This window comes from Lycorma delicatula, chromosome 1 (assembly GCF_047948215.1).
Source record: "Lycorma delicatula isolate Av1 chromosome 1, ASM4794821v1, whole genome shotgun sequence".
NCBI classification, from domain to species: Eukaryota; Metazoa; Arthropoda; class Insecta; order Hemiptera; family Fulgoridae; genus Lycorma; species Lycorma delicatula.
Window position 1 is genome coordinate 225,628,056 of NC_134455.1, and position 22,467 is coordinate 225,650,522.

Genomic DNA, 22,467 nt, shown 5'->3' on the forward strand with positions numbered 1-22,467 from the left:
ATAATAGAATTGAACATAAAGTCGCGGTCATGAAAACAGACACAAAATTACATCAATTATCTGCCATAACTCGGCTATTTGTAACTTGATTATAAATCTGCGGAAATGCCATCAGATTTCCAAAAAAGAAATTATAATTATTTCCATAGCAAAGAAAGTTGGAGCTTAAAGTGATCAAATGAAAAAGTAGCAGATGTGTGAGAACTATTGTACTGTCAGTCTTTCTTTTCATGTACTGAAAATTGTACCACTAGAATAGTTTACAGATGAATAGAATATGAAATGTTTTAGATTTACAAGATAAGATTAGTTCAATTTCAGTAAGATAGAGCAGTTTTATAACAATTGAGTCCAAAGAAAGTCTTTTTCCTTCTACATCCAATCTAGAAGGTAAACTGAAGAAAAATAAAACTGGCATTTTTAGTTCTCAAATATTGTAGAATAGAATTTTTTTAATCGTAAGGAAGATCAGGTTATAACTTTTAGAAGAAAAAGTGATTACAACCTAACCAAAAATCAGATAGGTGTGATAAAAATAGAATATAAAAAAAGACACACACTAATTTAGAAATAAGATCTACCTTTGCTTTTCATCTTGTATATAAAAGAAATAATAATGCTGACATTAATAAATTTTGTTATCATTTTTCCAAAGTTTCTCTTACGTTTCCAAAATCTACATCTCTAGAAATAATGTTTTCCAATATTTCACCATTTTTCCATCTGTTAGTTTTATTCTTTTTTTTATTTACCATCCATTAATTTTATTTTTAAATTTATGTTATTAGACTGTGCACATCACAGTACATAAGAACATGATGATATTTATCAATGATATGTTGTGTTTGATGCGTACCAAAAACAAACAGCACACACCTCATGATATGTAGCATATAGCTACATAAAAATATTTGGTGCTGGTGCAAACTAATTCTTTATTTATTTTGTTTGACTTTAAAATGCGTATCTAAATTCCAAGATCTACTTTTATATTTTCACAGCTTCTATTTTCTTTAGAACTATTAGTGCAAATTACCAGCAGTATTGATGGAAACAGAAACAGAGTTCACTGAAACAACTTTTCAATATTCCAGCTTGTGATTTCAGACAGATAATAGCATTGACAAGTAAAAAATGAATGACAAATTTTTTTAATATTTCTGCATTAATGTATTTTTTGTATGAGTAAAACAATCACAACTTATCCTTAAATACAAAAGCAGAAAGGCCTTCATTGATGGCTGAAATCAGATGAAAAAAATTTCAGACCTGGACAGAGAGAATAGATTTTTAAAAAAACAATTGGACAAATTATTGCCTACTTTGAGATTTTAGTTTAGAATTTTTTAAGATAAATTGAAATATAATTATTTCTTTATACTGAATTTTAAAATTCCTTAAATCTATAAAAAGTAAAACATTTTATTCTTAAGTAGTAAATTACTATTTAGCTCTGCATGTAAAAATGTGAAGCATGTGAACCTCTAAGTTTTCTAAAGTAGAATTGTTTTTGTAATAACCACTTAGCATTAATTAAGGATTGTGAAAACATAATTTACTAAATCAACTAAAAAAGTTCTGCAACACAATTATTTATTTGATTCACATGCTAACACATACAATAATATCTTAAAAATATATACATTTATAACGTAATATCAACACATATTTTGTTATTTCTGTGTTAGCAGTGATATAATGCTTTATATACTGTCCTTTGATATCCAATTTTCCAAAAAAAAAATTGAGACTAGTCAAAATTTAAATATGCAAACTTTAGTTTTATAAGAAATACTGAAATAAAGCGTCTTTGTACCATCTACAACCTACTCTTTGTATATAGCAACAGAAGAACAGGAGCTTGAGACCAACTGACTTCCTGAAGATCCTAATGAAGTACTACTTTTATCAGAATGGACATCAAATACATTACACATAATGGACATTCCAATTACAGTTCCAATTACAGAAATAAAACAAAAAACATTCAAGTATTATTTAATCTCAAATTTGGGAGATCAGATTATGAAAAAAAAGTTATTTGCTATCTTTAAGTAACCTTCTTATGATGAGTTTTTTGGTTTACTAGTGCCATGTGCCCTTGCATTTGAGAAATTTTCAGTGGATTGGTTATCTATTTAGTAACGTTCTTCTGTATTTTGTTTCTTGAAACTTCACAAATTTCATTAACTCTCATCAGTGCATCTATTGATATCTGTTTCAATTAAATAAGTTCCCTTCTTTTATGCAGAAGAAATTGCATTTTAGTTCTGAAAAAAACTTCTAGAAACAAACTTCTAAGAATTTAGGGAGTAGAACAAAGTTTATTTTTCATACAATTTCGGACTATATTCGTCATGTTTACCTGAAGTTCATTAAGCAAGAAACGCAAATGGTTCTTCCAGATCACTGTTTGTGTAAAGTTGAATGAATGCTCATTTTATAAATGATAAATTATTTAAAAGAAAGTACTGATATTTTATCATGATTTACTTTTTCATTTTACTCAAATAAAACATGTCTTTATGTCAGTGCGATATTTAATTAAATCTATGTCTTAATGCCCATGGATATCACAGGTGATGCCCAGCTGGTTACAATAAAGAGACAATCTTTCCTATCCCGAATGTAACGTTATAAAGTTAATGTTTCGATTCCTGATGGTAAAAAGCCTATTTAAACAATTTGGTTCTGTATTTTACCTGTGATAGCTATGGGGTTCAGCCACATTTGTAAAAAAAAAACCTGCGGGACTGAATGTGTTACAGAATGTATTTTGCGTCATTTGGCGTTTATTAACTTATAAAAATAGCACAGAATTAATACTGTATATGTTGCGAGCGTGACAATTCCTTGATGGTAAGCAACCCGCTACTCAAACAACTTGTTCGGTAAACATCCAACAGGTGGCGCTCTCAGGCGATTATTTTATAAAGTTTCAGTGCCATGGCAGTGAGAGCCAAACAAAGCTGTTGTTCCGTCCTTCGTTGATTAAAGACGCTATGGAAAGAAATTTTTTTGTCTTTAATGTACAATAAAGTAGCAAGGTGATCTAATCTTTTGCTCTGACGTACGTATAATGTGGTTAGTTTCCTAGAAAAATGTAATGTATATATACAGAAAAATTTCAGTTTGGAGAACGATATAGGTGTGCTTGTATAACACTCAGGTGTGGCCGAGTGTTTGTGCGTTATCGATGCGATAAAGTGTTTTCATAATTTTAATACTCGTGAAATGACGAATTGTGTACACTCTGTAGTTATTTACTGAATTATAAAATCACATTTATTCGTTATGCTAATAAGCATAACTGACTACACAAGTTGTCTTTTGTACTGGATTCATTTTTTATGAAATTTTTTTCTAACTCCGAGTTTTTTTATTAGTGTTTCATATCCCAGACGAAAAAAGCTTGCCAGTTTTCTTTGTGTTACGATAAAATAACTTTATTGCCGCTTCAGATATACAAAAAGTTTGTTTACCCAGTTCGTACTTCTGTTTAGTGTTCGTTTTATTGTGACATTTGCATGTTGTAATTGAATAAGATGTGTTTTTACCAGAACATAAAATACGATTCTGTATTTCATTGATTCGTTGCTAATGAGTAATATTTTGCGGATGTCCGGTGTTGTAACCGAAAACAAGAGTTGTCATTCATCTGTACGCACGACTCGCATGGCATAGTTGTTTGAAAAGGGGCGTTGCCCCCAATAAGGAGATATAAACGTTCTGTTGATTAAAACCAGTTTCTTGAATTTATCGGCCCCATTATGAGGAGATTACTTGTTACGTTCAAAAAAAATAATATAACAAGTAGACATTATTTTATTTTACTGTTTGGTATTCTGTTTACTAATCTAATAAATGCTCAGGAGAACAAACGACAACACTACAATGACAATGTTTATGTACCGCCTGCTCCTGGTGATCCAAACTATAGAACTTATGTGTTTAACAATAGGCGGTATGGCCAGGCATTTCCAAATGACCCTTACTCGTACAACCCCCAATTAGGAGGAGGCTTCATTGATGGTGCATATACGAAATTATCGCCAGCTGGACAACCTGTTCCTGGATCAGTTTTAGAAGTAAGTTGAATTTAAATCATTATCAAGATTAATTATTTCAAGTTCTTAATCGTTATCCAAACAATGTTTTTAGTTCCTTTTTTTATCAGATAATACGGAAAATAAAAAAAATAAATAAATTTTTTTAATGTAAATTTTTTTAAAAATATAAATTTATATCTCATTGATTAAAAACTATATTGTTATCCGGATAATTATTATATTATATTGTTATAGATACTCAAGCGTATTTTTAATCAATTTGATTGATTAAGCATTCCATTGCTATGAGATTTTTAATTCTAAATTAAAAATCTTCCTTACCAGTGCAAGTTTTATAATTATCGATTGCAAATTGTTTATTCTGATCAGCTGTTTAACATTTTAAAGTTGTCGGAATTAAAAATAATTGCATGCTGGTATGCAATGTCGTCTATGCTTACAATCAAGCTAATTTATTTTTTTGGGGGGAGGCGCGTGAAAAACGCCTTCGCGTTGACATCACTCGGTATAATTATATTATTAGCCTTTCCTTATATTAATACTTTGGTTGAAATTGTTTTACATATGCTACATATAACTATATAATTAGTACAAAAAATGACTTAATTCAGATCTCACTGGTTAAGGTTTATTTGAAATTGAAGTTAAAACTAATGAGACAGTTTTTATATGTAAAACTAGCTTGAGAAATCGTAATTTGCATGGTTATAAACGATAAGAATTCAAACTAAAATAATTGCAGAATCTAATTGACTTAAGTATACAGTAATTTTTTTTAATTTAAATTAATTTTTAAAATAATTTCTATAATACGCTGCGTTCCTATTTGTATGCGTTATAAATGAGTATCACGTTTTCATAACGATATGATTTGGTCCGAATTTCGGAATTGTATTCAGTCAAAGGTCTTTGGAATCGATAACAATTTTTTTTTGAATTCGCCTAAAAACCTTTCAAAAGAATTGCACAAAAAGATTTAATATAATTTACAAAGTAAACAGGGTGTAATTTTAGAAGTACTTTATGAAAATTTGACCAAATTTTTTCGGAATTTTTCTCAAGACCGACGCACGTATTTTGTGATCGGATATTATTTTTTATTGTGTTTGTGTGTATTTTTTTGTAGAATCTGAAAATATTGTTCGTCAATTTCGTTCTCTGCATAATGGAGATGTAAGCCTTGTGCCGATTTGGATATTTGTGTCTTCTTCTAGTCTTCAGACTCGTAGTTGTTGGAAATAAGTCATTTTTTATTTTGTAAATATGAAACTATCCCGCCGGTGGCCCGAATGAAAACACTAAAATCGGTAGCTAGAGAAATTGTAAATAAACTTCTTTTCGATCTGCTGACCGAATTCATTCATTCTCTCGAATGTATGAGCGATAATGGCTGGAAACCGGTATGTTTGTATATGAGGATCCCTGGATCATTCCTACAGGTAAATTTTATTTTAACTGCTAATTTGGTCGGAAAATAACCTGAATACCTGATATTTACTTTAGGGTTTCTAGTTAAGAAGGTGTATTCGAGTTTTAAATAATCATTTATCTTAGCTGAATCAATCTTTAGCTGTTCGTTCATTAAGCGTGTAGACGTAAGCTTAAAGTCAGTAGGCAAACTTCGAACCATAAAAGTTGGATTTTATATCGAGTTTTTAATTGATCTTATTGAATGGTGTAACTTCAATTTGCGTTTTTATTTACGAACGTCTGGTGTTTACACTAACTATGATTTTCAAAGCTGTAGCTAGCGTGCTAGAATTTGTGTAAGATAATTTTACCCAGATTATCATCTTATTTGCTAAGTCAAAATAGCAAACTTCTTTCATGATAGGTTTTATTTACATAGTTTCATCTGCACAAGTGTTTAATCGAGTTGAAAAGATTAGTTACAGTTTTAAAAAATCCGGCAATTGATTGCATAACTTACATGGAAATATAAGAGAATTACATTTATGTAAATTATTTTGGTGACTTTATTGTTTAACAAAATACGTTTTGAACGTAAAAAATTTGTAATTGCGAAAAAAAAAAGTTTTTTGGAGGGGCTTTTTACTCAAGGGGAATTCGGGTAAAATTAATTTTTAAGAAAGTAATTTCTAAGTGGTGATAATAAATTTAAAAAATAACTTTTTAAAAATACAAAGATTCAGCCATAATTGTAAATAAACACACTTTTTTTTTCTGAAGGTGAAATTTGTTGGCTAATTTTTTTTTTAAAGAAATAGTAAAGCGTGATGGCTATCAAAAAAATTAAGGTTTTTACATTTTAAATGCAATGGGTAACTTACAAGATTTAGATCATTGGAGTTGCAGTGGGAAAAAAATTATAGTGGTTAAAAAGGCCTATTGATGTTGAAAATATAGATGCAAAAATACCCATTAACTCCTTTTATGATGCAATATTCAATTAAAAAAAAGAATAAAATATATAGTTTTTTTTGGGTGGGGGGGGGGGGGAGTTAGGGGAAGAATATTAAATAAAATTTCTGGTAATTTATGATCTTGATAAAAGCAATTTCAACTTTTGTAAGAAAAGCTTTTTTTCTAAAGTGCCTCAGTAAAGATTTGAAATTTCATTTCTGCTAAACCAACTCTACCTCTTTTTCCAATTTTTTAAATTTTATTACATTCTTTCATCCAAAGAAGATAGTATCTGTCTACCAAGTTTGAGGAAAAACGGTCAACGCGGTCCAGAGTTGTATAATCAAATGCAGCCGTATATAACATATATACGTGTATATGCTCAAACGTCCCATCTGATAAAAATAGTTTTTTTTTGACTTGGAAGCATCAGAATAAAATTTATTTCGCAGATTTACAATTTATTTAAATCTGTTCTTTGTTAATCTTTTTTTAATGCCTTCTTAAGGCACAAAACTTAAAAAAATAGCAATTTTTTTTTTTTACTGATCCATACTTTCCCGTTATAGTTAAGCAGCATTTATTGCTATAGTAGCCGGGAAAGTAAAAAAATGAACAGGTAATTAATTAAGAGATATAACAATATCTGACGATGCAATGAATGTTATACAGAAAACACTGACTCTGAATATACAATTGTTTCATAGGAAAATAATATGTTTTGAAGTGCGTAAATTCTTTTACTTGCAGTCTAGTTTAGGTTACTAATAAGTTAGAGTAATTAGCCTAATAGGTAATTTAATTTGTTATGATTGCTTAGATGTTTTACGGAAATGAGGCCGTAATCATCTAAAACAAAATCTGTACTTATTTCGATCGAGCATAAAAACCGATAACACTGGTCAACACGATTTTTGTCTCACGAGTACCAATAGGTGTACTTAATGCAGTTTTTTATCCTGTTTTCAAATATGTATTTGGAATTTCTCCATCACCCACAGTTTTTTATTTTAAATATTTTGAAAGGTTTTTTTCGCCCATTTGTTCATTTTCAAGTAAAAACTGCTAGAGCATTGTAAATATGATGGAACCAAATGAGCTAACTCCAGGGATAGTGTTGCTACTGTTGTGCAGGTTCAGACGTGTACAAATGTGATCTAGTATAGCACAATTTCATCAGAACGATGCCAGTTGTGGGAAAGTAGCGAACCAGTAAACACGTCATTGTGAGTGCTTTGTGTGTCTGAATTATTGTGTATTACATATTTACAACTTTATTTCGTTTAATTAGTCGTTAGTTACAAAATGCCTAGAGTTTTTTAAATCATCGTAACAATTTTTGTTATGTATGTGGTGAAGTGACGCTCTAGTCCCAAAGGCGAAACCTTACTGCATTAGTAAAAAAGTGTTATGAAATTTTATTTTGGGTGTAAAGTCAGGGACCAAACAAGGGCCTGGGCCCCACATATCTGTTGTTTATCGTGTTCTAGGCTTTTCACTGCATGGAAAAGTGGCACACGCCACATGCCATTTGCTATCCCTATGATTTGGAAGGGACCCAAAGATCACTGTTGTGACTGTTATTTCTGCTTAAAAAACATTAAAGGGATTACTTCAAAATCAAAACATATAGTGGTGTACCCGTACCCTAACTTGCAATCTACAATGGATCAGTTCCACACTGCGAAGAATTGCTCATACCAAAGTCTTCAGAGTCTCATAATACCAAAGTCTTAAGGAAGAAAAAGAAACTGATTCTGGTGATACAATTTTTGAACAAAGCAAACTTTTGAATCTCAGCGATCCCATACGGATTTAGTTATCCAAAAAATAGAAAATGAAAATTGAAATGCTTGCTTCCCCGCTAATAGAATGGAATTTTCTTCAAAAGAATACTAAGATATGTACTTATCATAATCGTCATTCTGAATTAAGATTATTTTTCTGAGAAAAATGGCTAAATGTTTTGTAATGATATTTCTTCTCTTATGTAGACACTTTGTATGAACATAGCTCAACAGAATGGCACTTATTCATTGATTCCTCTATAGTTTGTTTAAAAGCTGTACTTCTGCATAATGACAATAAATTCCAATCATTACCTGTGGCTCACTCTGCTAGTATGAAAGAAAGATATGAAAACTTTAAATTTATATTGGAAAAGCTTCAATGTGCAGTGTATGAAAGCAGTATTTGTGGTGATTTGAAGGTAATTGCCCCTATTCTTGGTCTGCAGGTTGGTTACACAAAGTAATGTTGTTTTTTTGTGTGAATGGGAAAGTAGGGACAGAAAAAAACCATTTCATTAAAAAAGAATGGCCTAAACGCGAATCACTCATTCCTGAACAGAGAAATGTGAAACGTGACCCATTGTGTAATCCTAAAATGTGTATATACCTTCGTTACATATCAAACTAGGATTATTGAAAATTTCGTCAAGGCCATGGGGAATATTCCTGGTTTCATGTACTTAAAACAGAAGTTTTAAAGAAGGAAAGTTTGTAGATCCACAAATACGATCACTATTGCATGATGAAAAGTTTGAGGAACTATTGAATCCATTGGAGAAAACAGCTTGGCAAGCATTCAAAAGTGTTACTCAGAGTTTTTAAGGAAATCGAAAGGCGGAAAATTACCGTGATATTGTCAGCGATCTTATAACATGTTATAAAAATTTGATTCTAATATGTCCTTAAAAACTACTTGATAGATATCGATTGATATCTCCCCCAAAACCCTTCACACTCCACGTTTGTATTTAGTCACGCATACTGTTTGAATGATTTACAAATATATGAAATTTTTACTATTAATATCGCAACAAAATATTGCCATTATTATCATCGACTGAGAAAGATCGATTAAAAGTAACGGGTTCATTCCTGCACTCGTACCTAGATTTCTTCCCAAAAATCTTGGCGCAGTGAGCGATGAGCACGGGGAACACTTTCATCAGGAGATTTCAGCTATGGAAAAGAGGAATCAAGGCAAATGGAATCCTAATATGCTGGCCGATTATTGTTGGACCATCAAGAGGAATGCTCTACAGGCGGCGAAATATAGCAGAAAATTGTCATTTCTTACTTTATAGGCGAGTCAAATGTTCGAATATTGTGTAGTTAAGAATGAGGAAAGTATTAAAATGTTTGAAATTATAAATGCCCGTTTCTCGGAAACCTTGCTTGATGGGGAAAAACCGATATCGTATCTGAATTCAGGAGAAAGTACTATCAGAATCATATATTTTTTCCTGAGACAAAAATTCTTTTTTTTATTCCCCAGTGTAATTAATTAATTTAATTTGTACTAGATAAGTTTGGTATATTTTTATAAAATTAATACGGATGGTGATACTGTTCATTGATTATTATTACTTAATATAAAATATTTTGTGTTGTAGAGAAAGATAAATGTGAAAATAAGCTACTTGATAGATATCGATTGATATCTCCCCCAAAACCTTTCACACTCCACGTTCGTATTTAGTCACGCATACTGTTTGCATGATTTACAAATATATGAATTTTTTACTATTAATATCGCGACAAAATATTGCCATTATTATCATCGGCTGAGAAAGATCGATTAAAAGTAACGGGTTCATTCAACCAGTGGTTAATTTTGCAGTCTTTGATTTACAATTATACTTCAATCGGTATAAATAGATGTTTTATTTTAGACAAAAATTTTATTGAACTCAAAGAAAAACAAATTGAAGCGTTAGATTAGAAGTAATCCGTGCAGCATCATATATAAGTAATACATTTGTTTATTATAAAGCAATCATAAATTTAGTATTTTGCGGTATTTACTATTAAATAGCAATCATTCGTAATGTTAATTCTATGGTTTACTTTAACTGATGTACAAAGTTTTTATTTTACACTGTTGGTCCCAATAACAAAGATTATAGATATAATATCCCGTATAACAAAGATTGATATAGATTAACAATATAAGATTGAAGATATAACAATCTTATAACAAAGTGTGATGTGTGTAAAGCATTTTAGATAAAAGTCAAGACGCTGGTTAAAGTATCTTTTTCTGCGAGTAACGATAGTAATGATTATACATCCGTCAAGTAAAATATAGTATTCGTCAAGTAATATAATATCCGTCAAGTAAAAAAAAAGTATTTTTACCGGTTAGATTGCGCTCGAATCATCCTGTTATGCTGTGCTACACGGTTTCGTGAGACAATGTTTAATAAAGATTCCATGTCATTACAGTAAACTATGTCTATTGGAAGAAGAAACGTTCAAATTTATACTCTTTTTACGGAAAGCTTTTATTTTAATATTTTGCTGTAAAAAGTTCATCCTTTCATTCGTAATGCAAGAATTTCTGCTTGATTCTTGGATAAATTTATGTCTCGAACGAGGTTATTTAATTCTGACTGATTAATTAAGTGTGGTTCAGTATTTTTATTTTCTGAGAGGTCTGGATTCATTTCATCATCAGATAAGTTGCACAACCTTCAATATCAGCAGCTTTATCTTCGTCTAATTTCTATGTTTCTTTTGGTACTGAAATTGAAAACCGTGGACTGTGAGGCACTAGTCTTACAGAAGAGGGACTATCAGGATGTTTAAAAGTATGTCTAGATGTCTAGTCTTAGCTGTTATCCCTGATATTTTCATTATACAAAAATAGCAGTCCGTGAAGTGATCCTATGGTTCATCCCATACCACTGGAATTGCAAATGCAATGTGACGACATCCATTCAACCAACCAGTTAACAGCGTTACACATGAATTGCGCAAACTATGAGGAGCCCAGGGTCTGTCCTGATCATTTAATTTACTTCCAAAATGTATTCATATGATTTTTTTTATCCCTTGATATATATTTCTTCTGTGAGAATTTAATATTATCTCACCATATATGTAACAGTATCTCGATGGTTAATGCAACTGCTTGGCATTTTGATTAAAACATTCATTACAATACGTTCACAAACACGTATTTTAAACGCTATAAATTTTAAACCCTATACACACATTAATATAGTATATACACTGAATTTACGTGGAAAAATAAAATCACAAAATCGGTAGGAAAAGTAGCTGCACCATTAAATGTTACACATACGAGAGCTCTCGCTTTACGGATGTAGTTGAGATTTTTCTTAGCCAGCATGATACATTATTTTTTTACGATATTACAGTGATTCTCAACGTTTTTAGCTCCATGACCCTCAGAAAGTAAAATAAAATATATAATGAATATTTCGTGATCAGACCCAATGAAACCTGGTTAAAAATACTGTTAAATACTGGTTAAAAATCTATTTAGCTGCGATGATAGCAACGAGTATGAACATGCATATATGAAGTGTACAAACCTGTGCAATTTACAACTTCCAACTTGATGTGTACGTGCTCTTAGTAATTTAGTCTGCTTGCATAATATTCGCTGTGAGAGAGTCGTTTTCGAATACGTTTGAGCACGTCGTGCTCTCAGTTTAAAAGAGGCGTAAGGTATTGCAGAACGTCAGTTTAGTTTTGAATGCGAGGCATGCGTCTGATGCCTTTATTTATTTTTTAAAAGCGTAGTTTCATTGAAGATAATAATAACAGCTGAGGTTTCGGTTTTTTACTGTGCGGTCAAACGGTGTAACTGTTTTTTTTTTCTTCAGTTAGATTCTTCTGGAAAATAGATAAATTTCCATTTAAGTGACTTGAATGTGAATTTACAAGGATGTGATAAAAACATTTTATTAATGACAGGCAAAGTTCATGTTTTCATTAAGAAGCTTGATATCTGGATTATTCGCCCTCAAACGAAAAGTTTTGATTCACGTCCGATTATATTAAGAAAAATTTGTTTGAAGAAGACGCTATTATTCACATCAGTTTAGATAGCATAAAGATACATTCGCGTAAGCTAAAAATTCAATGGCGCTGTATTTCCTGAAATATAAAAAAAAATTTCTCGACGAGATGTATACTGAATCCATTTAGTGAAAAGGATGTTGCAGCTGCTAAGTTACCAATTGAGATTTACGACCAGTTCATCGGAATGTCTGCCGGTAAAACGTTACAACTAATATTCACATCTGAAAGATTTCGATACGTTCTGGCTTGCTCGTCGAAGTGAATATGGAGATTTAGTCACAGAAACATTGAAAATATTAATAACCTTTGCTACGTCTTACCTCTATGAAAAGTATTTCTCGTCTTTGCGCTAAAAACTAAATGTAGGAGTCGTCTTTTATCATTTGAAAACGATTTGCTTTTGTGTGTTTCTAACATAAATCCACGTGGAGAAACTTTTAAATAAAAAATAAACGCAGTCACCTCATTAATTTATTTTCTTTACATTTGTACTTGCAAAAGTAAGTAAAGTATTTATAATAAATTATTTTTTTTCATAAAATGATTTCATTATTCTTTGTACGTAAAGTTATAGGCTAATTTCTCGACCCTCTTTTCATATCATCATGTATCATGTGTGAGGTCGCGAACCGCAGCCTGAGAAATGCTACGGTATTACATCCAACACTGAGTCACCAAAACAAAATCCAAATTCCCATACGCTGCGTAACGTGTGGTGATTATAATTACATTTAGAAAAAAAAATGAATCATCTGTGTATCATTTGTAATCGTTTTACTTACTATATAAATAATAATCCTTTCGTTTCATGCCTAATTATCACCTAAAATAAATTATAGTTTTTCTAGCAAATTAACTGCTGGAATAAAAAGATAATATATTGTATCTGCATTTTCATGAACATGTACTTGCTGGAAAATCAGAAGATCAATTATAAAAACTCTGAGGTCGATAAGAAAACTTTGACTTCATATTCGGAATCAATATCCAAAAATGCACAAGATTCAGTTAACGTTAGCCATGTACAACAAAGTCATTATTGATCAGTACATTTGGTCATGTATAATAAACATCCCTAAGAAGTCGTAGTAGATTGAATTGGCTTTTTAAGGTTTTGAAAGGAATTCGATGCGATAAAAATGTTTCTGTTGTATTTGTGTTTTTGATATTAAACTTGGAATATTGAATTTTGGTTTTAACTTGAAACAATGAACCGAATAGTAGAAACAAATGGCTGGAAACTAATTCAAGAATCAACCACTTAACCCTTCGTATGAAACCCTGACAAATAATTGGATACTTATTTATTTCTACTTAAAAATTGTTCGTTTAGTACTGATGCGTTCTAATTCGTAGTTCATGTCCGATGAAATTACTTAGTATTTATAAGTTTATTAATTCTGTAATGAGCAGTTGTCTCCTAATATAAAGCGTAATTAATTAACATAAAAAGAGGGTTGCTTGAAGAGTTAAGTTAATAGTAAAGTTCACTATATTTTGGCATATGTTTGTGTAGCTCGATAACATTCAGTTTTGGGTGGAGTTAAGTAAATCCAAAACTGAAAAATTAATGCTGGAGATTATTTAACATAAAAACTTATACGATGCGTGACGGATTGTATCGCTTTGATTTTATTATTAGTAATTTTTTTTTTTATATTAAAATATGATTAATATTTTTATCTAAATAGTTATAAAAGTTTTACTGTAATGAGCATTTGCACACACATACAAATAAATCGAATTTCCAGGATATTAGAATACTGTATATTGAAAATAATTCAGTGTAATCACGAAGTTGTTAGTTAAATTTCTCTTTGAACTAAATTCAATCTTTTACCTGAAAGAAGTTATGTTGTTTATATTTCATTATTAACAAGTAGTTTGCGTGAGAACGAGTTAAAAATTATAAATAATATAAAATTTTGCGGAACGATTTCTTTACATTTTATCAGTATTTCAGATCAAGCTATCGAGTATGAATAATAATCTTTCTTTATTATTATAGACTGTGTATAAATAAATTTAATCGGCAAATCTTATACAACTATCGTACCCTGAGTTACATTATTTAACATAACGGTTATTTTGTCTTGTTGCTAATGCCCAAAATTTTACAGTTAAAAAATCAATTTCCTGAAGGCAACAGTTCTCAACATTCTAAATATCAAAACAATTAAGAAATGCAATTAACTTTGGCAACGTACTCTAGTGTTTCTCGCATGAGCCATTCTGTTTCCGTATTTTTTCGATTTAATTTTTAGTTTCGTGCTATTGATTACAACTTTTTCAGTTTTTTTTTACTGGACAAAAGTTTTTTTTATCGGAATCATTTCTGCGCAATAATTCAATTAACTATACAGAAATTTCCAGCTGCAAATATATTTTACGTTTTTAGCGATTGAATTTACACTTACAGTTAACTACATGTGAAATCGTTACAAAAAATTGTGGGTGGATGAGTGATACCTAACAGGGATTCGTGATTCGTTCGTTAGTTCTTCATAGATGGAACAGAAAGTGTAATGAGACGTGACAATAATGTTGAAAGATTTAGTCAGACTAAAGTTTATATCTCTTATTGTGCCTGCTTACCTAGACTTTCTGAGTGCATCTTCAGTGTCCCAGATGGAATTACCTTAGCATCGTATACTTACTTTACATTCTTCATATGTAAAAACGGTTTGCCCTTGGTTGTTAAAATGAAGTGATACTAGTGCAACCAGGTACCCAGATTTTTAATAAAATCCTAATAAATGAAAAACAATCTATAAATGACAACAGTGTATTCAAGTCAGTTGTTTTATTTGGTTTATTTATCAGTAAATTAAGTTATCAGTTGTTATCATTTTAGTTAGTCGTCGTTTATTTTAGTGTAAATATATCAAATTTTCTGTTAGAACGAACGTTTTGTTATTTGTAAAACTTTGTAATGTGCTTTAAAATTCGTTATTCTCAGTATCTATCGTCAAATCTCTCTTCTTGTGCAATTCTTTATGATTAATAAATAATGTCAAATAATCTGTGTATGCAGAAATTATAATGGCGGCTTTGTATATTAACTTTTTACGTAAGGTGATGTCACGCATCGTCTTCCATTTAATATTCGAATCTACTGATTGAAGAAATAACGCAATTGCTTATAAAATACTGATTTTAATAGAAAAATATTTTTTGTCACACTGAACTAGATGAGGGTTTTCCCGCATTGCTTCAGCTGTTAGTGTAAATTCGAATTCGTAAACATAATTTATTCAATGTAAATAACTTTACCTTGTTTTAATAAAAAATTACATTGAAGAATAAATTAGTATTATGATGACAAACCTTTCAGACATGCAAGTTTAATTACTCTCCAGGGTATTGTAATAACAACGGTAAACATGTCTTTCTTTATTACTACTTAGGATAATTTTGGCCGATTTTTATTTCTAGTCGTTTTAAAATTTGTTTCAAGTGATTAAATATCAGCAAAATATAAATAAGGAATTACCGTACTGATTTTTTTATTGGATACATCTCCTCGCAAATATTAACACCTGATATTGCATTAACAACAATATAAGATTAGACGAGCCTAAAGTTCATACAATTCCATTCTCAGCAAATCTTTGCTGTTTTCAATAAAACTATCCTGCACTTTACGAATGAATTTAATACTGTCACTTTCTCTATTGTCTACCAATAACACACCGAACAACTTTCTGCATTCACTCACTGCCCACGCAGAATGCTTGTGACGTACTCTTCACTCGTTACTACACTTACTGATAACGCTGTCATACAATTTTGTCGAACACGGCCTCGCTTAATATCACTGACTGTTCTACTGGTCCCTATAGTTTTTATATCCCCTGGCCAGCAGAAGCAGTACCCCCCTCATTCCTTACCTGTTGAAGCGTAATAATTTCATCTTCTGTTACGTTTTCCCATAAATTCCTATTCCGGTCCGGTAACCCTTCTCATCGATCAAAAGCTGTTGGAAGACGTGCTATTGTCAGTACTACAAAGAACAGATTTTTAAATGGACCTTTTAGCCTGAGAAAAGGATCTCTTTTATTTATTTCTGGATTCCTTTTATTATTATTTTCTTATACCTTCTTAATTGGAAGGAATCCGGTACTCACTAAGAAAGATGAGTATTCCCGCTAAGAAAGATAAATACAATTACGGATAGTTGGCTTGATATGGTAGGGACGACTAAAAAGAAGTTTTAAGCAAGAAATGGAATTACTGAATTACTAATAATTTTTATGTATCGCACTGCAAATTATTAATCACCGAGTGCATTCATAACATAAATGAACCTGCTGCTATAAATTAATGCGTAAAATTTTAGTAATATTGTAAACGCTGTATATTAATATTTACAGACACATACGTGTTTCTTTATTTGTCGAGGTTATCTCGGAAATTCGGAATTTATATGGAAAATTCCTTCAGTGTTTAAAAGCTTACTCTTGCCGCATGACATAGGTTATTTAGGAATACGTCGCCCCATTTCTTTTTCAGATTATTCACCATATTTATTTATCTCCTTTAACCTCTTTGTAATTTATGATTAATGTAACAGGAAAATAATAAATAATGTTATATTGGAAGAAAATCTGATTATAGGTTCACAAATTGTGGGATCTGATTCTACAGACGATGGAATCATCTAGATTAGTAAGAGTAGATATCTAGTTCCTCTCTCAACTTGCAAAAACAGAAATATTGAGTTATTCTAATCATAATTTCAAAATATCTTCTACTTTCTGGGACCAATGAAAAACCAGTAGCCTTACAAATTACGGTAACTCGTTCCTAGGCACTGTCAATCTCCTAGTCCCCTTTAATAAAAAAGTTAAGGCGTCCTTCGCCTTAAGGTAAGGCGTCCCCTCGTGCCTCCAGAAGCCCTATAGAGCTGATAAAGTATGGTTCTATTAAAGCGGTAGGTAAATAGTCAAAATAGCTGAGTTGGAGTTTTGAGGATTCGCTTATCACCTGACAGTAACGAGTAACCACTTTATAAGAGGTGAAATCACATGGTCTTGCATCGTAAGTGAATCACCCGTCTTTTTTTTCTCCCCCCCCCAAAAAAAAACAGGTAGTAATATCCGAGCATTATCAGTGATAAATGTAAACTTCAAAACATTACTTACGCTTTATTTGTTCTTTAACTGTAACAATGAACAAATGAATAGCCAATAAATCAAGCCTTAGTCGAACCCCTCCAGTAACTCTAGAGATAACTGCGTGTATGTTGTGAACGTGTCAACTCGTGTCAACTCCGTGTTGTGTGAACACGGTCAACAATTTTATTTATAAGACGTATGTCATAATATTATGTCTTCTTTCGTAGAGGAAACGTTTTTGTTGCTGTCAGCATAGTAGTGGCGAACTAATAATCGCTTGTTTTATGCATTTTCTGACCGCACTGTCATCATTTCTTTTGTTGTTCGAAATGATATTTGAGATAGAACATTTTTTTTGTGAAACCTGAAAAAAAAATTATTTTGATTACACATTTAAGTTTCGTTTAAAATTGAAGGAAATTAGTCAGTTACATTGCCTGTTGAGCCTCATGAAAGAACTACCCAACCGTTTTTTTTTTTCGAATCTTGCGGATGAATTTATTTTGATAATTATTTAAATATCAGCAGTTTTAAACATTTAACTCCTCTTAGTATGAAATATTTACGGGGAGTCCTTGTAACTAGTACAGAAATTGGTTTTCGTTATATCTTTGTAATGAAGCATTTTATCTTAAAGATACATGTTTAACTGTATAATAATATTTTTGGATGAAGTAAGCATTTTAATTCTTATTTTGGCTTCGTTAATATTCTTATTCTTATTATCTCTTGTTATAGATTCTTATTCTCTTATTCTTAGCTTCATGAACAGCCTATGTTGTTAAGGTTTCTGAAGTCTTAAGAGGAACTGCCATCTGGGCCAAACAGTCTTGTGTTAGTTACATAGCCAGAGTGAAAAACCTTTGTTGGCAATAATTCGAGAAAATTTCGATCGATCTTCGTGTAAAAAACTTTTCATTATAAGTTTCAAACATAACCCCGTTCCATTATTTTTTTTCATGATTAGGATGCAGTTTTTCATGCCATGCGGGAAAAATAAGTAAAATAGATTAAAAATAAGTAGATTAGATTAAATAGAATACTATTAGCAATTACGTTTCAAATTTTTAACCTAGGGTTAAAAATTCCTGCGATAAGAGTTAATAACCGGAGTACGAAAGATCTAGCACTTCACATATGCCAATTGCAGATTTGAGAAAATTACGGCTTTACCATTTAAGCAAATAAAAATAATTTTTTTAATTATCAAATAAATTTACTAAAAGTGGTGTAGTTTTAAAAAATGACTGTACCTTTTTTTCAGTGAAATATTTACGTAACTTTGTTTATTGGCTATGTATTTTAAATATCTGTTACGTTACCGCGTTTAAAGAACCTATATTTTTCGGAATATGCCATAACAATGGTTCAACGCATTAATGTATTTTTGAAAAGAGAGTTTCCTCTTACTTCTCATAAGCAACACATTAATATTTTATAAAATTTTGTCAGTTTTTTCCCCAGTAATAAGCCTAGTTTTTTTCTAACTATTCGTAAATTCGAAATCAAAAATTCGAAATTCGAACCAGACTGGACAAGCTGAACATCGGACAAATTTTCAAATCTTTATAGAAAACAGTATAGGCTACATGCTGGATATGAAGAATAGAGAACATATCAGATTAATTTTCTTGGAAAAAACGTCACTCCTTTATTTGGTACTGCCTTATTTTTTCGACATTATTGTTATTCAACTTTGCTTGTTATTTGTAACTATATAATAATTTCTTGGATGAAGTGAACATTTTAATATTTATTTTGACTTCTTATAAGCCTTGTGATAATTTTCATGCCTTTTTTGTATGAAATAAGTGTTGTAATTTTGCAAGTAAATATGTTACCTAAACTGATGTAAGTGCAAAAAATAAAATTACTAATAAAAAATGAGTTCCAATATCAACCTTATAAACCAGAATTTATAATATCAATTAATAAATGGAGAAACTAGACTAGCATCAGTCTCCCATCAGTCTTCTTTGGCATAGTTGTAAAATTTTTACCTTTCATCAAGAAGATTCTGGTTTCAAATTCCAGTCATGCTTGGAAATTTTTCATATACTGTGAACATTTCTCTTCTTTATCTTGAAAAAAGGTTAATAATAAATGACTGTATTTGGACTATGAGACTTAAGTTATTTATTATATTAAAGAAATTAAACAAATAAATTGAAATAAAGTTTAATTAATAGATTTTATTAATTATGCAGTTACTTCCATATATGTTGTAAAATATTATAAATTACATTGTTATTAAATAATAAAAAACATTTTTCTTCTTAGTATATTAGGGATATTTACTTTTTTTTAATGTAATTTAAATTTAATCTGATGATTGTTTCAGAAATAATAAACACTAAAATGAAAAATTTTTTCATTTATACAGATTCAGTGGAATTTTCATAAATTTTCAAACTTTTTATAATGATATAATTTAAATTTAAAATTTTCCTCATCAAAAAGATGCAAAAAAATGTTTCCTTCCATATGATTTTACAAAGTAATTAATGCTTGTTGGATTTTTTCTTTGACAAAGATTTATTGTTTTGTCATAATCATATCCAAACTTAAATTTTTCAACCTATTCTTTATAAGACATGCAACTTCATTTTGTCAGATCTCTCATTGAAATGCTAAAACTCCACTGTAGTGTATCACCATCAAGTGTAGATTAATCATCAGTCAGAATATTCCCAGGGATTTCTTACACTATTATTTTTCTCCAAACTGAATGTACTGTTATCAGCAATGCCAGCCCACTAAAATGCAAATGCTATTCACTACTACGTAACTTATTTAGATTGGTGTGTCTTGTACCTATGTACATTACAGTCAAACGTAATTTACTAGTTTCTAATCTATTGATCTATAAATAAAAAATATAAAAATTGATTTATTAATTAATTACAAATAATACATTTTTTTCATTATTTGATAGATTAAGAGAAATTAATTACTTGCTAGTAGTATCAAATAAATCCCAGTAATGTAATAGCCCATTGGTTGGTTCTATAGTCAGCCCCTCTTAAATTTTAACACAAAATTTATGTCACTTTCCCATTATTTTTGCTCAAGATCATTCTAAAACCATCATGTTGCTAGCGCAACATTTTAATTATTTTGCTAGTATTTAAAACTAGTTAGAAATTTCCTGGTATGGGTAAATTCTTTATACTGAAAAATCCCTAAATAAAATTTTTTTTTTCTTTATCAAGATGTTAAGTTCTCTACCTGTCTTTCTCTTTCTCTGCACACATGTATCATAATCCATGAAAGAATAAATAAACTAATTTCAATAAAATTTCTAAGATAAGTTTTGTTAAATTTCACTGTTCAAATAGAAATTAAATTAATTCCAGGTAAAAACTTTTCCCATGGAATATTGTTTGTGTGTTTCTGTCTGTGTATATATATATATTGCTTATTAACTACCTCAAAAAAAAATAATTATCTGTTTTTTACTAATAAGAAATAATTGTGTAGAATATTCTAATCGAAAAAAGTGAGAAAAAAAAAATTAGTTATTTGAATAAATTTTTATCAACAATTTCTTCAATTTTACTCTTTTTGAAAGAAAAAAATGTTTGTTTTTGTAAAACTGTTACATAATTAGCAGAAAGGAATTTTTGAATTGTTCTCAGTAGATTATTCTTCATTTTGTTTCCTAATTTAAATTATATTTTACCTAATTATAACTAATATTAATATATATTATACTTTATTTTACTGGTGCGTAATATTGTTTAATTTTTTATTTCAGTCATATCGTTTACCTAATGGAATACGACTGCCGGGAGTATTAGGAGGATGGCGACCAGATCTTCAAGGTAAAATGAGACCAGATTCACTCAATTTAGAAAGGGATGTTTTTGTATCAGCCCCAGTTGGTCAGATTCAGGGTTTCAAAGTCTACCTCTATGATAATCCTGATCCTCATTCAGGTTATAGACCGGGTCTAACACCAGTCGAAAGGATAATGGGTAACGTTTCAGTCTTCGTGGGCATTCCATATGCTGTAGCACCTGTTGGAGAGGGACGTTTTAAGGTATTTTTATTAATTATTGATTCAATGACTATCATATTTTATTTTTTATGTCATGATTCATTGCATTACAGTGTTTATGCACTAGAATAAAGTATAATGGGCAAGTATAAAAGGGTAGATATTTGTAAATCTTCTCTTTTCTGAACTTGCTTTACATTGTGTTTGAAAAGTAAATTCTCTTAAGTTTGTTATCTGATTTAATTTCATTCAAAGTTTGATAGCTATACATATGAACACAAAGCCTTTTTCTGGTGTTATTTAGTAAATAATTGTTCTGTTTATTTTTTATACACATTTGTGCTCTTTACTTTGAGTAGAAATGTAAGAGGCTCAAATTCTTTCTACTATCTTCAGAAATTGGTAACCACTGTAAGAGTTTCCTTGTAAAATACAATCCCTCCTTCTTTAAGGATTTTTTGGTATGTAAAGTCTTATGTAGGCACAAGGCACAATGCCACCATACTCATGGCGAAAGTCTCATTTAAGGAAAATCAATTTAGTTTCAGTGAACCAAATTATGTCTTGCGTTTTCTTCTTTGATGTCACCATATTTCTGCCTGTCCTAGCACAAGTAATTTTCATTGAATTCTATGTAGGAGCCAGAACTGTTGAGGAATACATATTAACCCCATGGAATCAGAATGTTTTAATTTACTCAGCATGCTTGAATTATGTAACTTTATTGGAATAAATAATTTTTCAAAGTCGGTTTTTTATTGTAAACAGTACAAGAAAAAAATCATATTCATAGAATACATATTGTTGTTATTTTTTAATTAAAATATGTAATGTTTTATTCATAATGCTATTTTTAATGTTTGGAAATACATGATAGTTTAGCAGCCTTCTTTTCCTATGCACCCATGTGTTTGCGTGCACAGTTTATATGTTCAACCAATTGCAAAAGTATTGATCTTATCTTGTTTCCAATTCTGTTTTTCATCTTCATATTCATTACTTAAGAAGAATCTTCTGGAGAATATAATGTACAATTTCCATACTTAAGATTAATCTTTTTGCACAATTAAAATAAG

General features: G+C 30.4%; 1 protein-coding gene across 4 annotated transcripts in view; it reads left to right on the forward strand.

The window, feature by feature from the left end:
* The first annotated feature begins 2,956 nt into the window (after positions 1-2,956).
* Gli (carboxyl ester lipase-like protein Gli) overlaps positions 2,957-22,467 on the forward strand; it is a 120,407-nt gene continuing 100,896 nt past the window's right edge. For all 4 annotated transcript variants that reach the window (XR_012757446.1, XM_075373692.1, XM_075373701.1 and 1 more), the window contains exons 1-2: positions 2,957-4,088; positions 21,149-21,433. Coding sequence is in view for 3 of the 4 variants with exons in the window: in XM_075373692.1 (XP_075229807.1) it covers positions 3,771-4,088; positions 21,149-21,433 (603 nt within the window). In the remaining variant the exon portion in view is untranslated. The remainder of the gene's footprint in view (positions 4,089-21,148; positions 21,434-22,467) is intronic.